The sequence below is a fragment of the Varroa jacobsoni genome, unplaced genomic scaffold, assembly GCF_002532875.2.
Source record: "Varroa jacobsoni isolate VJ856 unplaced genomic scaffold, vjacob_1.0 contig00206, whole genome shotgun sequence".
Taxonomy (NCBI): domain Eukaryota; kingdom Metazoa; phylum Arthropoda; class Arachnida; order Mesostigmata; family Varroidae; genus Varroa; species Varroa jacobsoni.
In genome coordinates this window covers 90,536-110,048 of record NW_019214427.1, presented here as the reverse complement: position 1 = coordinate 110,048, position 19,513 = coordinate 90,536, and the positions used below count along the sequence as shown (strand labels likewise).

Here is a 19,513-nt window from a genome sequence, read left to right as displayed (position 1 = left end):
TACTGTTAGACGTACTGCCGGATCGTAGAACGTATCAACTCGATGGTTTGCAACGTCGGCTTGAAAATGTTTTTTCCCGCAGAAATTCAATGTTTACACTAGTCGTCAGCCTTGCCTTACCGTCATCTTTCAGGATATTACAGATACGAATACTGTTTCACAACTGCGAGTTGTGCTAGGGTGTTACATGGGTATTTTCAGCTGATACTATTTACCATGGTCGAAGATTCGAACAGTAACTTGCGATCATCCTGGTGGTCGGTTCCAAAGTTTATAGACGGTATATTGCAAGGTAGGGTTGAGGCAGAGAGGGCCATCTATGACAAACAAACAAACTATTCGCCGAGGCAATCGCCATCCTTCTTTCTTTCAACGGTACTGCCATAGTAGCGGAGCTGAGTATTCATAGTTTCGCGGGCTGAATATCTTCTACGGCCGTGATTTTTATGATCGTTAAGATTATCCGTCGCGGCGAAATTATTAGAAAGAACGTACGGCATGAAGCCGAAGAAAGAAAGAACGACCATCTGGGGCATGCTTTTCTTTTCCGCATTTTACTTTGCTTCACTTAGCTCTGCTTAACAAGCCTAACCGGCCGTCCCGGTAATCTCATGCGAATGGCACGAGTTCGAGCAGTAAAATATTGGCCCATCCACAAGTGGGGGTCTCCTTGGACGAAACGACAAGTTGGTGAGCATAGACTGTCAAAAATTTCCGGCGCACAATGTCTAGCTGAACTAACGCCCCTGCGAAACTAGACTTGACTAGATAATCGGCGCCAAGATTGAGGTGAAAGGCTTTGAGTGTAAACGCTGTACAAAAAACGGACTAGATTTATGGAGAGCTGCCGGGCCTTGTCTATACGTTGCTGTGACAAATCTGTCAGATAGACTCGCTTGTGTCTAGTGCACAATAATAAGAACTGCCTGAGAAAAGGTCTAATTAGCAATATAGCATACAACAAACTTGACAATGGACTCATGTGAGTACGCTAGCTGTGGGAAGTTGAACTGTAGGAACGTGCTATGTATAGTTTTAAAAATACATTAAGTAATAGTTGCATGATTGCCTCATGTCGATGAAGCAGTTTCAGTTAGAAATGAGTCGGTGTTCAAGAATAAACTATAAAGACCCATTTGGTTTTATACCTTGTATAAAGATGCTTAGGTTGTTTCAGAGACAGAATGACTGTTTTGCAATAGTTTCTTCATGTATAATATGAATTGTGCAAATTGTTAACCCACTCCCGGAGTCTTGAGGCCTGCACTTCGGCACTGCAACTAAATCAATTTTTTTTTAATTAAGATCACAGTAACATAATAGGACATGTACCCCAATGGGAAAGTGTCACATAAGAAACTCAATGTTGATTACTTTTCCTGTCTCGTTGTTACGATTTGTCAAAAGAGTATCTAAATTGTGCTGGAACGTTTGCTACGAAGCTTTACCGAAGTCAGTCGTTATTTCAATTCAGTCTAGCCTGAATTATCAGATATTGAGCTTTTACCTGAAAAGTAGATATAATGTGTATTTTATGGTATAATTAATTTGAGTTATTACTTATGAATTTTTCGCAATTGTACTTGTCAAAGTGGCCATATACACGTTGCAGTATTTGTCGTTATTTCAATCATTAATAATCCAGAATACACATTTGTGCTAAATGGTAAGATCAAAACTTTTCCAACTCTATCCAGCAGACATTTGAGCCTAGATAGAAAGGCCATAACTAAGAACTCGTATTTTACGTTTAAGGATAGAAATGACATGGACCTACAAATGTTAATTCAAATTAAAAAAAAAGCTAAATTAATTGAAAGTGCATTAATTTATCTATTTCTCAAGCGAAAATATACATTTGATTGGATTGAAAAAAAAATCCATATATAGCACCAAAAATGAGCATGCAAAGAGTAACAGAAACATCACCCTTAAGCATCATTCGATCGCCATACGTTAGCCGTACTGCTTATGTAATCTGCTAAAACTAGTTCTTATTCTATAGTAGTATCTATTAGTTCTTATTATATAGTAGTAGTTTTTTTTTCTGGATCTATAGAAAAACGAAACTTCTAATAAGATTTACTCCCCTTCTAATAAACTGTATACAAAAACCGTGTAGAGCCTTCTATTGCAGAAAATTTGATCATACGAAGTACTTTTCACTATAGTGTAGCGTCCCGTCCATGCATTTTATTTTAACCTGCAGTTTAATTCGGCATCTGAATGCTGAAGCTTCTTGAATTGTCGTGATACTAGTTAAGCCCGTCAATTGATCATGTCCAATTGTACATCTGAGTTTCGTAGAGATGAGTGTAAGGTGGAACTAGATTGGCATTACCGCGCATCTTTTTAATAAGATTTAGGTACGAGCAGGCAGCAAAAAAAAAGCACACAATGCATACATCAGCAGCGTTTGCCAGCTCAGAGATTCTGCACTATTATATAGAATATCAATGGCGCGAAAGCAAGCTATAATGTGTATGTCTATCAAGGCATACTACTTTTTAAACACCGTGCCGGGTTCTCCACAACTGTTTGTCAATCTGCCCGCAGTTATTCAACAAAAAAGCAAACATACAAGTGCAAGCCGCAACCATCGACTACTAGTACGAAACGGATAGCATATTATTTCTACTGGCTCGAACAATGCCACAAACCAGCCTCGGACCAACGAGGCCGACAGAATGTGTTTTGACCTTTGTGTCCATACACACAGTGGCCTTTCGCCTTCTACAATAGAAGCGCCGACCTCTGCGATATAGTGGCAAATTGATCCTGGTTTTTTCTGTCTGCAGGACGATAAGCAAGTGTTTGCTAGGTGCTTACCGATAGTAACGATGCAAGAAAGAGAACGGCGAAGCCAAACAAAAGCCACATCATCATCAGTGACGAAAGGGCGGCACGTTTTGGACACGTAAACATAGCGGCAGTAAGCAAGATTATGATCGTTGACGTCGATTTGATATCTTTCAGCGGTTTTGTTTTTATAGTCACGTTTCTGCATCGATGCCATCTGCAACGCGACTATAATTCCCTGTTGGACGACCCCTGTTCAAGGTCTATTTAATTTCATAGACTTCACGCGCCGTTTGCTCCTGTACAAGATACAGGAAAAAGGAGGACAGATTTCAAAACGTCGTTGCTCATAACACAGTGAATGTACTACATAGGCAAAGTTTCAATGGCATAGTCAAGGGTTTATTACCGAGAAACCTTCTGGCTTTTTTGTTGGCATCTATAACACAGCTGCGTCCAAACTGTTGTATGGGGGAGACCTGCTGACATCAGAAGCCAGGGAACATTTAGAGGCATAGGCTTGACCTCTAACTTGAGTAACTTGGAAATTGTCTAAACATCTACTACGCAACATGTGTAATTATAAAGCAGTTGCCTTCCATGAATGACAGTTAGCCGAGATAAATATAACGAAGATTTGTATAAGTTAAAAAAACCTTGGTACCAATAGATTGATCATTATTAATCACTGATTTTAGTTGTTTGGGATATAGCTTGAGGTTCCTGTAGACTTATTTGTTATCCACCAAAAAATACATACATACATCATTCAATAGGATGCCGGGCTGACCATTTTTTCCGTTGTTTCGCTACATCAGATGACGCTTTCTATCAGTACTTTCAACAGATAATACAAGAAATACGCGTAAATGATTACGTGCGTATGTCAAACCAGTAGGTGTTTGACTACTGCCTTCCTGTCACCATCAAGATAGCAACGCGGCCAGTAGGATCGCTTCAAGTTAGAAACAACGCTTAGGGACGGTACCGGACGCTTGACGAAAACAATAACATTCGTCAGACTGCCACCATCGAAAAGGCGTTTGGTCACTCTGACGATATTACTGAGCCCGACGCTGCTTTTAATGTAGTGAATTTTTCTGTAAAATTTGACATATCAAAAACTAGACGAAATAACTGTTTCTAGAAATAGTGCCAGAAACAAACATAACTACGAAAAAGAGGAATATCGCAACAAGGGTGTGGAAATTACTAAAACATCACATGAGCCTGAACGATATCTCAAATTTTTCATATGAATGGATTTTATATTGTTGGAGAACGCCGTGTATGATATTTATGTGCTTGGCAAAACGCACACGAGAGTGAAAGGGGGAATACGAAGCACCACAGAGGACTAGCACTCCCTGGATGAGTCAGACCCCAAAAACGAGAGCTGTAATATACATCAAATACTTATTTTTTTAACAGAAGCGAAAACAAGTATCATATAAAAAGTGTTAGTGTACGATGGCGGATCGTTAATGATGGGTCGTCTAGCGAAACCGTTCAGAACTGCCTATTTTAAAAGAAACCGAATAGGGAACATTTTAATTGCTGGCTTAGTTGAACTTACCAGGTGCCAATTAATTTTTTTCTTGTGTAAACATATATACTAAACACAAGAACGACTTATGGCACTATGTTGAAACAGCTCTACTTCTCCATTCGTTGCTCAAAACGTTCTGACTGAGGTTGGCTGGATAGGGTATATTCTTTTCTTTTTTTTAATGCAATAGTGGCTTCAAATGTAAAAGACAGAATATTTATGGTTTTCGCACGTTGAATATGTAAGACGAACATAATCCTCTACGCAAAACGTGTATTTAAATGTACTTTTCCTTAGACAAAATGATATCTAAAACCTTCTAATGCATAATCCATGAAAGTAGTCCATGTAATAATCTCCACTCGGTTCGTGCGTGGATACACGTCACCCGGATCTTCACACCTAGGTCGAACGATCCTAAGCTACAAGAACGTCGGGCTACATTGTATCGACTCGATACCGTAATGAGAACAGGGTTACTTGAATTAGCTATACCGGATGAGCGACAGCTGTTTGGCCTGCGCGAGCCCTGTAGACCTTCCGAAGGTTCCACAGTTCAGATCCTATTGAACCTTGTGTTCAATAGTGGATATGCTGGCTGCTTAGGATGCTGGAATGCTTAGCAATGCTGGCTGCCGCTTTACGTGGCTGCTACCCTGTGCGGACGCTATGGGCATATACATCGAACACTGAATAGAGGACAATACTAGCCAGTGCTGAACATCATATGACGCCTGTTCTGTCGGAGTCCCTCTTCAGATGGTCGATATGTTGATCTCGACTTTTGTCGTGTGTCTTACTGCTTGCGGAGTAGAATTAACGGTGCTGCTAGTGCATTTTCTTGCCAGCATTACGGCCTGTCCTAAAAAAAACCGACCCAACTGTCGATCTCGTGTGTAACGCGCTAGTGACATTATCGCTGTAATAGTAATAGATTAAATGTTGTTCTATTGCGACCTACTAGTAAGCGAACAATCAAAGTAGTTGCACGTAGAGGAAGCATTATGTCTGCAGACCCGTCGTTCAGTCAGCAATCGCTGATAAAGGCCCCACATTGAACCCTCGTCTTTTCATTTTAACGCAATTCAAGTTTTATGAAAAGACAGTGCTAGGTCTGTTACGCGAATAGTTATAAGGGAAACCCAGAAGTCAGTGTATGGTTTTTACAGAAACTGTGTGTTACTCCCCTTAATTACTCACTGATGTAAAATCAGTTGTGATAATAACTGATTGAGGTATGTGCCATCCTGGGAGAAGGATGTGACCCAATTAATGAAAAAATTTTGTTGCAGTAACAGACCCTAGAGAGATCGAAGTAAAAGTTAGGAAAACGGAATAGTGCATTTAGAAAAAAACCCACTCACGAAAGTTTTACAATGCATCATTACCTCTATTTAGATATTAATTGTTGAGTACTCGGTGGATACGCCCGGAGCCGTTAATAACGATTGTCCGTGCATAGTATCGTTGTAAAATGCCCTCACGTATGTCACGTCTCGTGAAAGTTTGTTTGCGGTTGTCACAATAAATGGAAGCGCTATTTCGCGCGTCTTTGTGAAACAGTGTTAAGCTCTGCCGTGACTATATGGAGAGACCAATCTTACAGCTGCTGACCAGCGTTGGCTTGTCACTATGTTGGCTTTCGGACGAAGCGGCAAAACTAAAGCTATGTTTGTTTATCGGGGGCATCGTGTCCACGTTAGCAGCACTTTACGTTTGCTAGCTCCGAGCTAGCTACGTAATCATTCTAAAATTACACAGTTCGATAAAGGCATGCCTACCTATGCTTGTGTTGTACAGAGATTCAATGGCATGTCTGACAATGCTATTTATGTCGTTTCAACATTGCAAGAGTTGGTTGAATTTTAGGCGCACAACTATTAGTTGTTTGATTTTGCCAGTGAATGTGCTACAAGGCCATATTTGTGTCACTAACGGATGCCACATCATGTACGGTACTTATGTGCTTCGAGCTGCTCCCCCGGATGGTATGCAGATGCTTGCTTGTATAATAATCGGTATTTGTTAGACTAAGGTTTTCTATTGTTCATCCAGAAAATAACCTCATCTGGAACAAGGTTCCAAATCGGGATGCGTTGTTTTAATGCTAGTGAGCTCATGTGCTCCACCATGATTCCTTTCCTGCGCATTCTCATGTTGAAGGAATATCTATTAAAGGCGACTGATCTTACATACAATTGCTATTTTAGCGCGCTATTCAAGCAATACGATTTTGAAGCGTTTCGTCTTGTGACGAGGTGTACGTGCCCGTATTATTAGGACCGACCCAATCTTGTTCAAACCACCGACGTGTTAGAACCTTAGGTGGTCATCTCCCGGTCTTATTCAGTTCTCGTTGTCGTACCAGGCTGGCTCATGCTATGTATTCGTCTAGCGGCCATGTAACACATGGCAGACGATAACAAAGCCCGCAATGCGAACTTCATAAAACTGGTCGCCTGCTGATTATGTAACGTTTACGCAACAAACACACAATAGCAGCAAACAGGTTGAAACATTATTGACATAACAGATGTTCGTGGGCGTTTCGTATTAACAAACCGCTGACGTGTTTCGTGCCAGCAATACGTGGGCGGTTTTGTGCGTCATGATAATTGACGCGTGATTGAAGTAATTTTGTTTTGCGTGCTTTCTTTACGGGATCGAGCTTGCTATGTCATGACTTTTTCTGTCCTAGTGAAGACGTGTGTTGCCGCGATGAACAATAGTCGTGTCATACCATGCCAGGTAATTTTCAACTGGTGTCTAAAAAAGAGAAAGACAGGTAACCGTTTAAATGTTTGAACCTATATCTTTTTTTACGCTATTACTCTAGCCAGATTCGAATCAATCGCGTGGAAGAGTAACAAATAGAGAGCTCTAAGAGTGGTAGTATGGTAATTAGTGGTGGAACGTATAAGGCTTATGAAAGGAGGTAAACCTATTACTCAAATAGCGCGCCATCTACTTGCGCCGAGGAAACTAAGGTGAAGCAAAGCGCAGAAAAGAAACGCGAAGTCGTTACCACTCGACAAGGTTAACGATACTCCTTGGCCGGATTTAAACGGATCCGCCTGTTCGACTCGAAAAATGTTTCCTCTTACCCCCTAATCGTCATTTACTGATCGTCTCACCGACTACAATAGCCTCATCCTCAAAATAATTTATCCGAGAAAGTTCTTTTTTTTTTTGTTGTTGTTCTAAGCACGTCGTCCATCAACGAATTAGTTGGAATCAGTCAACTTAGAAGCTCAATGACGAATGAGAGTTTGATATTCTGATCAAGCGGGAAGGTTACTGATCTTCTTTGCAAAAAAATATCTATCTATATAGTCTTTCTATATACTTTGTCTATATATATATATATATATATATATATATATACAGACTTTTGTGTTTGTGATCTGAAATTAATAAGGGCCTAGTCCGTCAGCATCGCGGTGTTTAAAAGGCTCCCGGGCAGAATACTACACTCTAGAAATTAAATAGCGTTTCTTTTTGCATAATTTGCGCAAGACAATCCTTCAATCAAATTCGTATTTGTTATCAATCAATAACAATCGATAAATAAGATGGATGATTCTTGATTTTAAACATATACAAGGTAACATATCGAGGTACACGATCTTACAGCAGCGGTGTCAGTAGAATTCTCACGTAAACTTTCTGATAGTCATATTGAAAACTAATTTCCAAATGATGGCTCGGAATCAGTTCTACCTGATCGGTAACAGTATATAATATGGTGTTGGATGATTTGTGTTCTGAGAATGATTGATACTGAACACTCTGAAACTGGTGCGTTATACCGATTAGGATCTTCGCCGGAACGACAATTTGTTAGCAATATTTATGGCATCGGTTAAAAGTAAAGATATAATGCTAAACGATGTCTATGCCCATAGTGTAGTACTCCAAAGATCTAAACAAACGTTCATACACAGAGTGATTGAGCGGTACCTACTCTTTCAGCTGGCAACACAATGACTGAAACCAAGTTCGAAAAGAACACGAAGCTGAAGATACGCAAATGGGCAGATGACAATATGATGTGGATCGTAGCTCTCATTGCATTGTCCACACTTTCAATAATGGCTTGCACCATGGGCAGTTTGCTTTACGGTTACCAGCCAGCCATCATGGGCGTTGTAGCTACGCTAGCGGTGTTTTTTTCTCTGCTTTTCGTCATGATTGTACGAAGATGTACGTTGCAAGGTAAGTTGGTTTTTCTAAACCTTTACGTTACTTTTATTCAACTCATTGACTGATATAATTGGCATACTGTCCAGTAGTCATAGGTATATGTTAAATGCTCTTTAGACTGAAAGCTGAAAATAAAGTAGGGTGGTTGCTGTTAATTTCAGCCCAGCTTTAAATATAAAGAAAAATCTATGGAACAGTTTGTTTTTTACTATCCCGTGTTGGCTTTTGCCACACTGACTAGTGCGTTATAGAAATAAAACAAGTTACGCCAAGACGATAGTACCATTGGCCGTATCTACTTTTAAAAATAGTTTAAGGTTAAAAACAAGATCATACATCTGTTTTTAATAACGCATTATTATTTTTTGTTAAATTAGCGAGTTAGGGATGTTTGAACGTCCACGTTCCTCAGTTTTTTCCTAGGCAATAATGCAATATGATTTTCAACGGTCGGTGTTTACACCCCAATTTGATATTCCGTCTTGTATGTAAATCATCGACTATGGCCAAAAATAAATAAAAATTGTTAACTGCTAGCCAACTATACGTTGACCGACTTGACAGCCAGAAATTTAGCTAAAATTTAGAGCGTTAGGGTTAGGGCAATGTAAGTAAGTGGAGAGTAAAGCATGACTTGGATCCTGAGCCGCCGTTAGGGATCCGATTTGGAATTGGTCTCGGATAAATGAAAATCTATATGGCAGGACATTATAGTTGTTTTCGATCGACTAACGTTATTTTGAGATAATGACTGACAGTGCGCTGATTCCGAGAGTCACCTATTCATGTAACGTCAGACATAACACCTCGGCGCGACCAGAGGGTAGCGAAGCATCCATCAAAGTTGCGTGCATTGCTTAATCGATCGGCTGATTGATAATTCGATTGAAATTGTCAGTGTTTCATGTATACGAGTACGTGTTGGGAGGAAAAACAGACATAGTTCAAAATACAAATGTCCAACACAGTTTAATGATATCATTCGTGATAACATGGTTTTTGTGACGGAGGGCCCCACCACGATACATATAAGAAATAAACTAAATAGTCTTAAGTAAGATAGGGAGTTAGTTTGTCTTTCGGACACTAGACCTTACGATGTAGTGTGTAAATGGATGTCTACGCGTATGGTGGCCGGACAAAACCATAGGGTCAGCTTCCGTGTCCGTACAGTATGAGCAGAAGCAGCAAACATTTCTCCATGTAGCAGCAAATTGTGGCAACGTTTGATCGATAGCAACGTAAATGCACAAGACAATGAATATAGTACCTAATTCGTGTCCTATCCTTGACTATCTCAGTGAACTGCTGTGGGCGGAGTTATGGCTATCTTTGTCAAGGCCGGCGACTTTTCACATCCATCTACGAGCACAAAAATAGTTAGGCCATAGCAACAATATCACCGGCCTGCAGAGTCTGATTTTCACGTGTACCTATCTCGTCCTATTCTCAAGCCTACCTATTATATTTAGATCTATAGAAAACGTTTACGAGCTAAATCGAATATAGTGATACGTGTGATATTTCCCGGAAGGAGTTTCGTGTAGCTAGTTTTTGATCGTATATAATCGATGTTAATAAAAAACTATATATAAGGTTACCGTATAAGTTTATCCCGTCTGATAGAAGTGATTAGGACATAGTTCATTATCCAGTGTGACCGCTTTTGGTTAAAAATATTTTATGGATCCATATCTTTAATTGCAGGCACTTCTTGTCCAGCTCTTAACGTAACCGGCTTACTCGCTTATATATATAATGCCTTGGTTTATGGAACTATGGAATGAATTAAGGCCGAGGAGATAATTTCTGTTGAAAGACAATATGAGCCATAAAGGTTACATAGCAGACAAAAAACATGCCCTTTTTTCTGTGAGAACTAAGGATGCTGGTCTAATAACCTTAATAATAATAATCTTGATAATAATAAGGTGGAAGAGTGCACTCTAATAGTTTTTTTATTTTTTAGGTAAGGTCGAGGAAGAGCCAACAATTATTCAGATGGCCCAAGAGGAAGCACTAGATGGCCCTCCGTTGTTCCCACACTATCAAAGGAGACGATCTTCTATCGCGACAATTCCTCGATGTTCCATTCCCAACATGGACATCGTTATTGACAAAGTTCGCCAGCATAGCGTTCAGGTAGGTGAAAGATGACGCAAAGAAGACAATGAAGACATATCGGGAAAGTGACTTACTCAGAGGAAACGTACAGGCATCGGCAAGTAGTGTCGTCGGATGTGAACTGCTTATCGTACACGCAACACCTCTTCAATCTTTGTTTCGTGGCTTTTGTAAAGCAAACTAGCGAGGCACGGATTTTAGAGCAGCGGCATTTTGCGGACAATACTTTGTACTAGTAAATCGTTCAGCAAATTTCAGTTACTGTGATCCTATGCACGTTTGGCTGCACGTCCTCCATGGCATGATAAGATCGTCAATAGAAAACAAATGACCAGCCGTGAGCCGGCTTGGCCATAAGGTTTGAAAAAATTTACCGAATTATCTAGTCGTTCAGGAAATATTACGTCTGACTGTTTTATCGATTGAACAACAACAAGCACGGTGTTACTTTTGTCTTTTTATTATAAATAGGTCTAGAACAGGCTACGCTAGAGAAATGCTGTGTGCAGGGTTCATCGCATTCATTTTGGCCGATTTACTCAGCCTTTTTTTTTAATAAAACCGGTTAAGAGATCTATCAGAATAGAAATTCGTAACCTCCTGCCGAAGTCCCGATCCCCTTAAGAACTCACGATCGAAACTGGCTACGAATAAGTTTGCCTGACTTTGGCCTGCGTTAGATCGTGCGTTAAACTCGACTACGCGACAAACATAATTCAAGCAAAAAAGACCATTTCGAAAATGCCGCAGTGCTATGTAGCATAGTTGGTGATCTGCATTTTTGTGTTTGGTAAGAGCGCCTATGCTAGAGCAGACATTGACTCCCTAGATCTATTTATTATAAGTTTACGCACGGACTATATGAAGTTCATAACTATGTTGTTTTAAATTTTGCTTGTATTTACGACTTTTTACCGTGCTCATTACCAGTCACTCTCCTCTACTTGATCCTTATTCGACACGATTCTCTCAGTAGTCTGCTCCTAAATCTGGTTTATATTATTTTTGTTTATCCCTCGTTTCAATCGCAGTCCACCCCTTGTTACATCTTTAGATTGCTTTTTATAGGGCCGACCGTTCTTTGAAGGTGCTTTCGGTGGCTGTTTTGGCGAAGGACCGTCTTCGCACGAACTGACTCTATCTGAGTCAGTTTTTTCGTCCGATTTATCATTACGGGCTGCTCGTGGGTCTGTTAACCGGTGCGTTTTTGGGTCTGTTCCATTCTCCTTGGCTACCTTGCGAGGTCCACACCATTGAACATCGATGTATATAAGGGGTGCATCTTTTTTATCTGACACAGTGATCCGTTGCCATCCGTCCGCTGTTGTCAAAGCGTTCATGGAAACTTGCCGCTTCAAATCGATTTTCTGAGTTTCTACCGGCTGATTCGGCCTACGGAGGGTTACGATTGCTTCGGTTGGAACGCCAATTCTGCAGTCGACGTGCATCCTCGTTATCCTTTCTGAGACGAGATTGAGGCAGTACCCATTCGAGAAGCGAACCTGCACGCTGACATGCGGCGTCACAACCCTGATTAAGACGGCATTGATAAAGCGGTTAAATAAATCACAAAATTCTGCTGCTTCCTGAGGCGGTATCGTGCCCTGATATTTCCTCATTTCAGCAACGAATCTCCGTACGCCACTTTCCGCGCCTTTTGCCAGTGCTTGGCCATCGAGGAAAGCTTTGATATACATAGACGTTGGCGAGTTCGTGAAGACGGAGACGTCAAAACCCTTCGGATTTCTTCTACTAAAGGGAATCTCATCGATAACATCCCATTCGCCCGATAGGCCAACCACGGAATGAGGTGATTGAGAACTGAACCTACCAAGATTATTTGTGCCTTCTGAGTTCCCAACTGCGAAAAGCATATCAACACACGTCGTTCGAGCTCCGCGAGGCCTCAAGCGCTTTACGGGGGCCGTATTGCTCATTACGACCCAGTTCGTTGGTTCACAATTTTGCCAAATATTTTGTCTATCCAATGTTTGAATTTCGTTTTTTCTACGATTTGTCAAAAAAATTCGAAGTCGCCTACTTGTTGCGGGTATCTTGATTCTAAGGTTCATCTAGGTGTCGTCTTTGCGGTCTGCAAACAGGTGCCAGGACAGTGTCGTATGTATTTGGGTCATCAACGTGCGTCCTAATGGTGTTCCGATGTGAAAAATACTCATGGGCAAGAACTATTGCTGTTTACTAGATAAGTTAATCGCCATGATTAAGTTGCAGTTTTAAAAACAAACATAGAAATTAGTTGTATCGAAGAATGGTAGCCATAATTTGTTATATCAGATTTTTTCAAGTGAATATTCCAGTACTAAGGTTGAGCGGAAATGTCGATGGTAACATGTTGCCATACTTATCGATAACGATATTGATGCCGGGCGCTGAAACGTCGATTTGGCATGTTAATTATAAATAAAGTCCGGCAACTGGAAGAAGAGTGGTTACAGTCAATTTAATCGTTAAAAGTCACGAGCTTCAGTAGGCCGCTTTCAGTTAGCTCGCGCATGTTGACGTAACTGCTATTCAATAATACTATATAATGAGACATTATAGTAAGTTGAGTTAACACAATGAATCGAACGAGTTCAGAGATCTTCTTGACTCAGTCCATTATCGACCATTGTCGTAGGTCACACACAATGAATGATCTAGTTAGTCGCAGCAGTACACAGCCACAGGCCTATACGCCTGACGCGGCGCCAGAGCATTTACAGACATAGACTTAGTAATATGCCCATGTCACAGCGACGTACCAACGCAAAGATGATTGCTCAATGGTTTTTTAACTGAATTATATAATCAGCTCCGAAAAAGATGTCGCGATTCTTTTTACTGAGACAACAGCTTTTCTATTTGACTGTTCAATTGATACTTTGTGTTCGTGCCTGTCAGAATGGGAATTTACGATATTCAATTTTTAGGTAAATTCGAGTTCTGCGTTGCAGCCAAATGAAGGATTCTCTCACCTCAAATGTGGGGTTGCTGCCTACCTAGTTATTACTACCCGTAAAGTTTAACCATGTGAGCCTAACAGAGTCGTTTGTTTGTTTTTCTTTATGAGGAAACAAGTCGATAGTCTATTGAAGTCAAAATTCGATCGTGTACGCAATCACAGTTTAGCATTTGTGTGGCTACGGTCAAATTCGACATGAGTATGACCCAGGTGTAATGTAGCCGGCGTACGGCTACCGGCTGCCAGCCCAAATTCGAAGCTTTGGACCTGAAGCATATAGACCATAGGGAAGAGTTACTGTGCGGGCATTAACGTACGCCGTAAAGTAACTACCACTTAAACCTGATCAAGCTTCCCATTTATTATTTAGAAATCTCTATGCAGCGTAATTTCTAGCAGTATACCAGTACCATCAAACCTCTAAGTGGCCGAGTAGCTACAAGCCTATCGTAGTGTCGTACAGACATATGTGTGGGTGCAACAAGATGAAACTTCAGATCAGCGAGGTCTAGCTTTCACTGCAAAAACAATAGCTCATGCTACGTCTGCCATTTGGATGTAAGGCCTAAAGCCAGCGACAATCACTAATAAAAGCTACATTTGCTTTGCACCGCTGCTCTGGCTTCAGTTGTTGCAGCTACCTGGACACGTCCGATAGAGTTTGGTGGCTATTGTTTCCCGGATCAGCATTCTTTATACAAGGCTATCATACGTGTCTACAGCAGCGCAAACGAAGTCCTAAATACTGTCCTGACAACAGGGCTATTCGTTTCATAAAACAACATACTGCTTCTTGACCCATACAAAATCGGAGCATCCAGCCTCAGCCAAGGCCACGACGGTTCTACCGTTATTATCTATTTTATTATCGTTTATACTTTTCCCGCTTTTGTATATCTTGATCACAGATTGGCTGGACAATGTCCTGGCGACGTTTCCGTGCCAGCGCCAGGCCAGTAATTATGTGATTTCTACCCGTAGCATACATTATTTGCACGCTCTCTACAACGACGTATTGATGCGGCCATTGCAGAAGGATGGTAACGAGAAGCAATTATCGGCTTCTGCAAAAGTAGTGAAGGCGGAAGTGACATGGCTGTGCAGAACGCGTCGGCTATAGAGGAATAGAGTAAAAATATACATATACACACCTTACAAACAAGATGCATAGTAGACTGCTAGCAATTATAATAATATTCTTTACTACTATTGGTGTTTTTATTCGTCTGTTAGTTTATACAGATTTTTGAGATATCCTGACCGGGTTTTCAAAGTTTTCCCACTTTCTTGGTGCAGAAATATCATAACTAATGTGACAGCACCTTGAACTAAAATGGCACAGTTTTAGCAACAAGATTACCTCGGCGCTGTATTTAGAATGTCTAGAAATGGTTCTCTGTCCTTTTTTTACGATAAAAATAGCGATGTATTTTTTCAAACAATGGCAAATGAGAGTGTAGGGTAGAAAAGAATATCTCCCCATTCCTTGTTTATAGATATTAAATGTATCTCGTGCATGCGTGTTTAATGAGAGACGTTTATCAAGGTATATCAGTTGAGGTTCTACTAGATGATGTTTCAAAAACGCTGTGCGATAAACTTGCTAGATTCAGCCACGTGGCTATTTTCGCGTAATTTGTACGTACTTTGGCTGTACTACAGTGGGCCTCTTGATTGGGTCGTCGCTTCCTACGCATGCAAATACTCACTCCGCTTCACTTTGTTTTGTGGTTGTCTAAATACATGTACACGTGCGCGTACATCGACAAGCATGTGCGTGACTCTGAACGGGTGTAGTATCCTAGCGACCTACAGGGACGCTCTCTGTGCCCACCACTATATCACTAACAGTACTATTCGGCGCAGGAGGTCGAAAACGGTGGCATCTTATGGTTTGTGTAGTAGAATTCTACGCGCCACGGCCTTCCGGGGCAGCACGGCAGGCCCGCGGGGGGCATGCCGAGTGTCTTTAGAAGGCGAGGGTAAGTGAGGAGTATCGGCAGTGGGCGCTCCTTGTCCTGCTTGCGTTGCGGACCAGTCAGTGATGTTCTATTCAGTGCCATCGATCACCTGCATTTGAATAACCTTGATGGTTTTATTACGACGAGCCAAATGATAGGACAGCTATCAGGACGACAGGCAGCCAGGAAGAACGGCAAGCATAGGTAGTTGCAACGAGCGACTTAGGCAGCGAACGAGCAAGCAGAATGAGATTGGGAATGAAAAAAGGCTTCCGCTGTTACTGTTGTTGAGGTTTCTCCGTCAAAGTAATTGCCCTCTTTTCTGTCTACCATAGATACATCTCGGCGCACTACAGAATCCTACTACGACCAGAATCGACGTTGAAGGCTGCAGAACAGGCATACAGCTCATGGCAGTAATGTAAAAGATCAGACGAAGGAAGAACGAGAATGGACAGATGAGAAGACTGATAAATGCACGAATCGAACGAACACTGCTCGTCTGATAGTAGCAGGAGCGGCTAAAGCAGCAGGTGGGCAAAGCTGTCGCAGCTGCCGGGAAGGGGCAGAAAGCCCGATGGCCATTGCAGGTGTTAGAGTTAACAGTCTCGCTTTTGTGGACAGCTATAGTAGCCGGCCCATCATGTCGGAGGTCACGTCCGCGAGGAAGACCGTACGGGTTGACTGATTACAGGTAGAAGAGTCCACCCACGAAGGCTCACTGAATCGCGCGGCAACAGATAGAGCGGAGATGTGAATTAGTCGACTTTAACTCGTGGACCAATAGGTTGCCAGTATCGAAAACTAAATTGACTCTATTGAAAAAGATCGCCACAGAATAACACGATCTATATTGCACGATATGCCTGACTGTGCGTATTAATTTGAAGCATAGAGCCTAGCTAAATAATTGAAATGCCACAGGGCACACTGAAAGGGTGCCACTTTATGCAGCCCTACCGAAACCTTATCTAATTCTTCACCATTTTTATGTCACGATACGGAATTGTATCCTAAACCCAGTACCTCAAAGGTGTCACAAATTTCAATGAAGTGCCGACTAAGATGATCACAGAATAATGACAGTTACCACGTGAAACTGTTGCACCGTTTTGCTGTGTCAATCGATTTACGGAAGTAGGCCTAGAAGAATAATAAATATGGCGAATCGTTCTCTGAGAATTAGAGACTGAGAAACCAGTTAGAAAACAGAATAGAGGACAACATTTTAATTAGGATTAAGATAAAGACACGACTATGAGAGTTACGCGGGCAGGTGTTAGCAAGATTCAAACATTTCCAAGCAACCGCAAGTGTTTCGTTTGCTGTTTGGCTCTCGCTGGATGGGGATCAGGACGCTTATGAGATTATTTATGTCGGATCCTTCAAACATCAGAATGGATGACCTTGGAGAAAGTCTAGCAAATTGTAGAATATAATGGGATATTTAACGATGGCATTCGACGTATAGCTATGCATGAAGAGATCCGAGCCGTTAGAGCATTTCCACAAATTATAAACAATAATGAATTGAAGGTTCGTAAGAGCATAGTTCTGCATCTGGTAAATGCTACAACGGATTGAAAGTACTGCGATGTATGATCGTATAAAATCTGAAAATTGCGTTATATTTTTGGAATTTTTAGTATAGAAATGTCGAGATGATTACCACAAGTAAAGAGGGCAAGCCCTAGAACTTGACGTATTCGTAAAAAAATACGGAAGTACCGGTAAATTACTGAAAATGTACTGAAGCTTATGGTTTTCAACAGGGCTGTGTTTGACATTTGTTGTATGTAAACCCCTCGCTCACATAATCCTTTTAAATATGTAGTTCTTGTAAAACAACAGATACACCTATTTCAGAAACGTATTAATACAAGGTAGAATGAAAATTTTTACTCCTTTCTAAAGATAGGCTGAATACATTAAAAACCTAAATCCGAGGCCAAATGTGTATAAAAACCCGAGAAAGCACTATTAAGGTTTTGTGCCGCCGGCAAACCTTCTATAGTTAACGTATTGCCAATATCGTTTCTTTTACAGGTTAGCTTGACCTTATCTAGCCTATATCTCTGCATGCGTCCGTGCTCTTCTTTTCTGGTCATGCTGCATTGCTAGTTAGCGATGACATTCAGTACTGTATATAATAAATACAAACCGTTATTTCGTACAATTACCTCGTGTGGTATATGCTTCGCAAATCGGATATACTTATGAAAAAGCACTATTTCAGGAATAAGCTCGTTTAGTCCGATAAATTGTATTGTTCTTTGCTTTTCTAACCTTTTTTTTTTTTTTGTTAATCTTTAATGTTACAGGGAAGTCAAAGGCGTGACAGCACTGCGCCCAGCGGCAGCAATCAGGCTTCTGCTGCCGACCCAACTGGAGGAGTTCAATTTGCGAGCTCCAAGAAAGAATCGCCCTGTTTAACGCCGATTGCCGAACTCCCGAAGACGCCCACAACGCAACACATCGCTCACGGAGCTTCTCCCTCAAAATAAATCAATCACTAAGCAATCAGTCGAGCAGGAAAAACTAGTCTAATGGCTTGAACTGTACTGATACATGGAATAACGTAAAACAACATTGAATTACGTAGCCGTCCAAACTAAAGCCTTGACGCCACGCCAGAATACGACATCTCCACAAATCATAGTTGTAATAACATGCGGACTTTTCACTGACTCTCGCCCATTATCTTCCTCTACATTCATCTCGATAAAGATGCCTGTTTGTGTGGCGTCTGCTTAGAAAGAGAGATTCAGTCAGTTACGCAACCATTCAGCTGCCGTTGCATTCAGACAGGTGGGCATAGAGGGGCAGCTAGTAATACCGAATATAAATATTCAGCAGGACACCAAGTGTAATAGACAACATCGAACATGGATGGCCCAAATCTGACTCGGACGACTGGAAAAGGCGAATATTTAATAAAAAATACACTATTAGATAATGAGCTACCTGTTTGCTACGGCTACAAACTTTCTACGAACGGCCTGCTAACTGGAAAGCTTAATCTTTAAATATGAAGCAAATGAATCTATGAAGGGACAAAACTGCGCGGCATCTAACACGATGTCCTTCCTACACGTTTGTTTTTGCCTGCCTTAGATAGTGGCTGCTAATCATTGGAAGTTAGTGAGACAAACATAGATATACGTGTACGCGTTCCGCGTCAATTTTGTACTGTAACTAAAACAGTATCGATAAGGAGACGGCTCCGAATACTTTGTTGGGTTACCAGTTGAATATAATATGAAATGGGATAAAAGGAGGCAATGCTGGCGACAGATTTGTTCTGAATCTCTGCCCATACCTAACTAAACTGTTTTTAACTTTAATCCCTTAATAACTTGATTGACTATTGCCCTTTCTGTCACAATAACATGCAATGCATGTTACAGAATAAAGACAGATTTTGCAATCTGTTACGTTGCCATTTATACTACAGACGGTCCGAATCTACGTGAAGCCCGTTGCAAGTTCGGTAGCTACAGCAAAATTGCCGTACAGGCAATTTTTCACAAGCGGCACCATCCAATCCACGGCGGCACCAATTACCATCGTATCTATTCTAATTGTTAGCATATAGGCTATAATGTTAGGATGTTGCAAGTTCAGGCTAAGCGGTATGTGTGTTTCATTAAACTAATACTATCTACCTTCACGGTGTCGGGGGCAAATAACGAGAACAAAAAGAGTCGAGTGAATATTTGACGCCAGGTTGATTACTACTACAAGAAGACAAAGGGGTATTTTCTTAAATGTGTACGTACATTTTTACTACGTCACGACCGTGAGCTTATGCTAAATCAAAGGTATTCAATTAGTATCGCGAAACGATATCGAGTTTTTCTAGCCAACGGTTACGGTAGCCATCAGATAATAAACCAGTGCAATAAATCTAAACTA

The 19,513-nt window shown here is 41.1% G+C and overlaps 1 protein-coding gene across 6 annotated transcripts; it reads left to right on the top strand.

The window, feature by feature from the left end:
* Nucleotides 1–560: 560 nt before the first annotated feature.
* On the top strand, nucleotides 561–19,513 carry LOC111270928 (uncharacterized). 6 transcript variants are annotated; one of them, XM_022851411.2, is made up of 4 exons: nucleotides 561–690; nucleotides 8,321–8,563; nucleotides 10,521–10,693; nucleotides 17,920–19,513. In XM_022851411.2, exons 1-4 carry the CDS (start codon nucleotides 612–614, stop codon nucleotides 18,100–18,102), a joined length of 678 nt encoding a protein of 225 aa, XP_022707146.1. In that variant the 5' UTR covers nucleotides 561–611; the 3' UTR covers nucleotides 18,103–19,513. The 6 variants fall into 6 exon arrangements, with proteins under 6 accessions (XP_022707146.1, XP_022707147.1, XP_086828821.1 ...); XM_022851412.2 differs by lacking the exon at nucleotides 561–690 and adding an exon at nucleotides 697–982; XM_086972695.1 differs by lacking the exon at nucleotides 561–690 and adding an exon at nucleotides 5,071–5,240.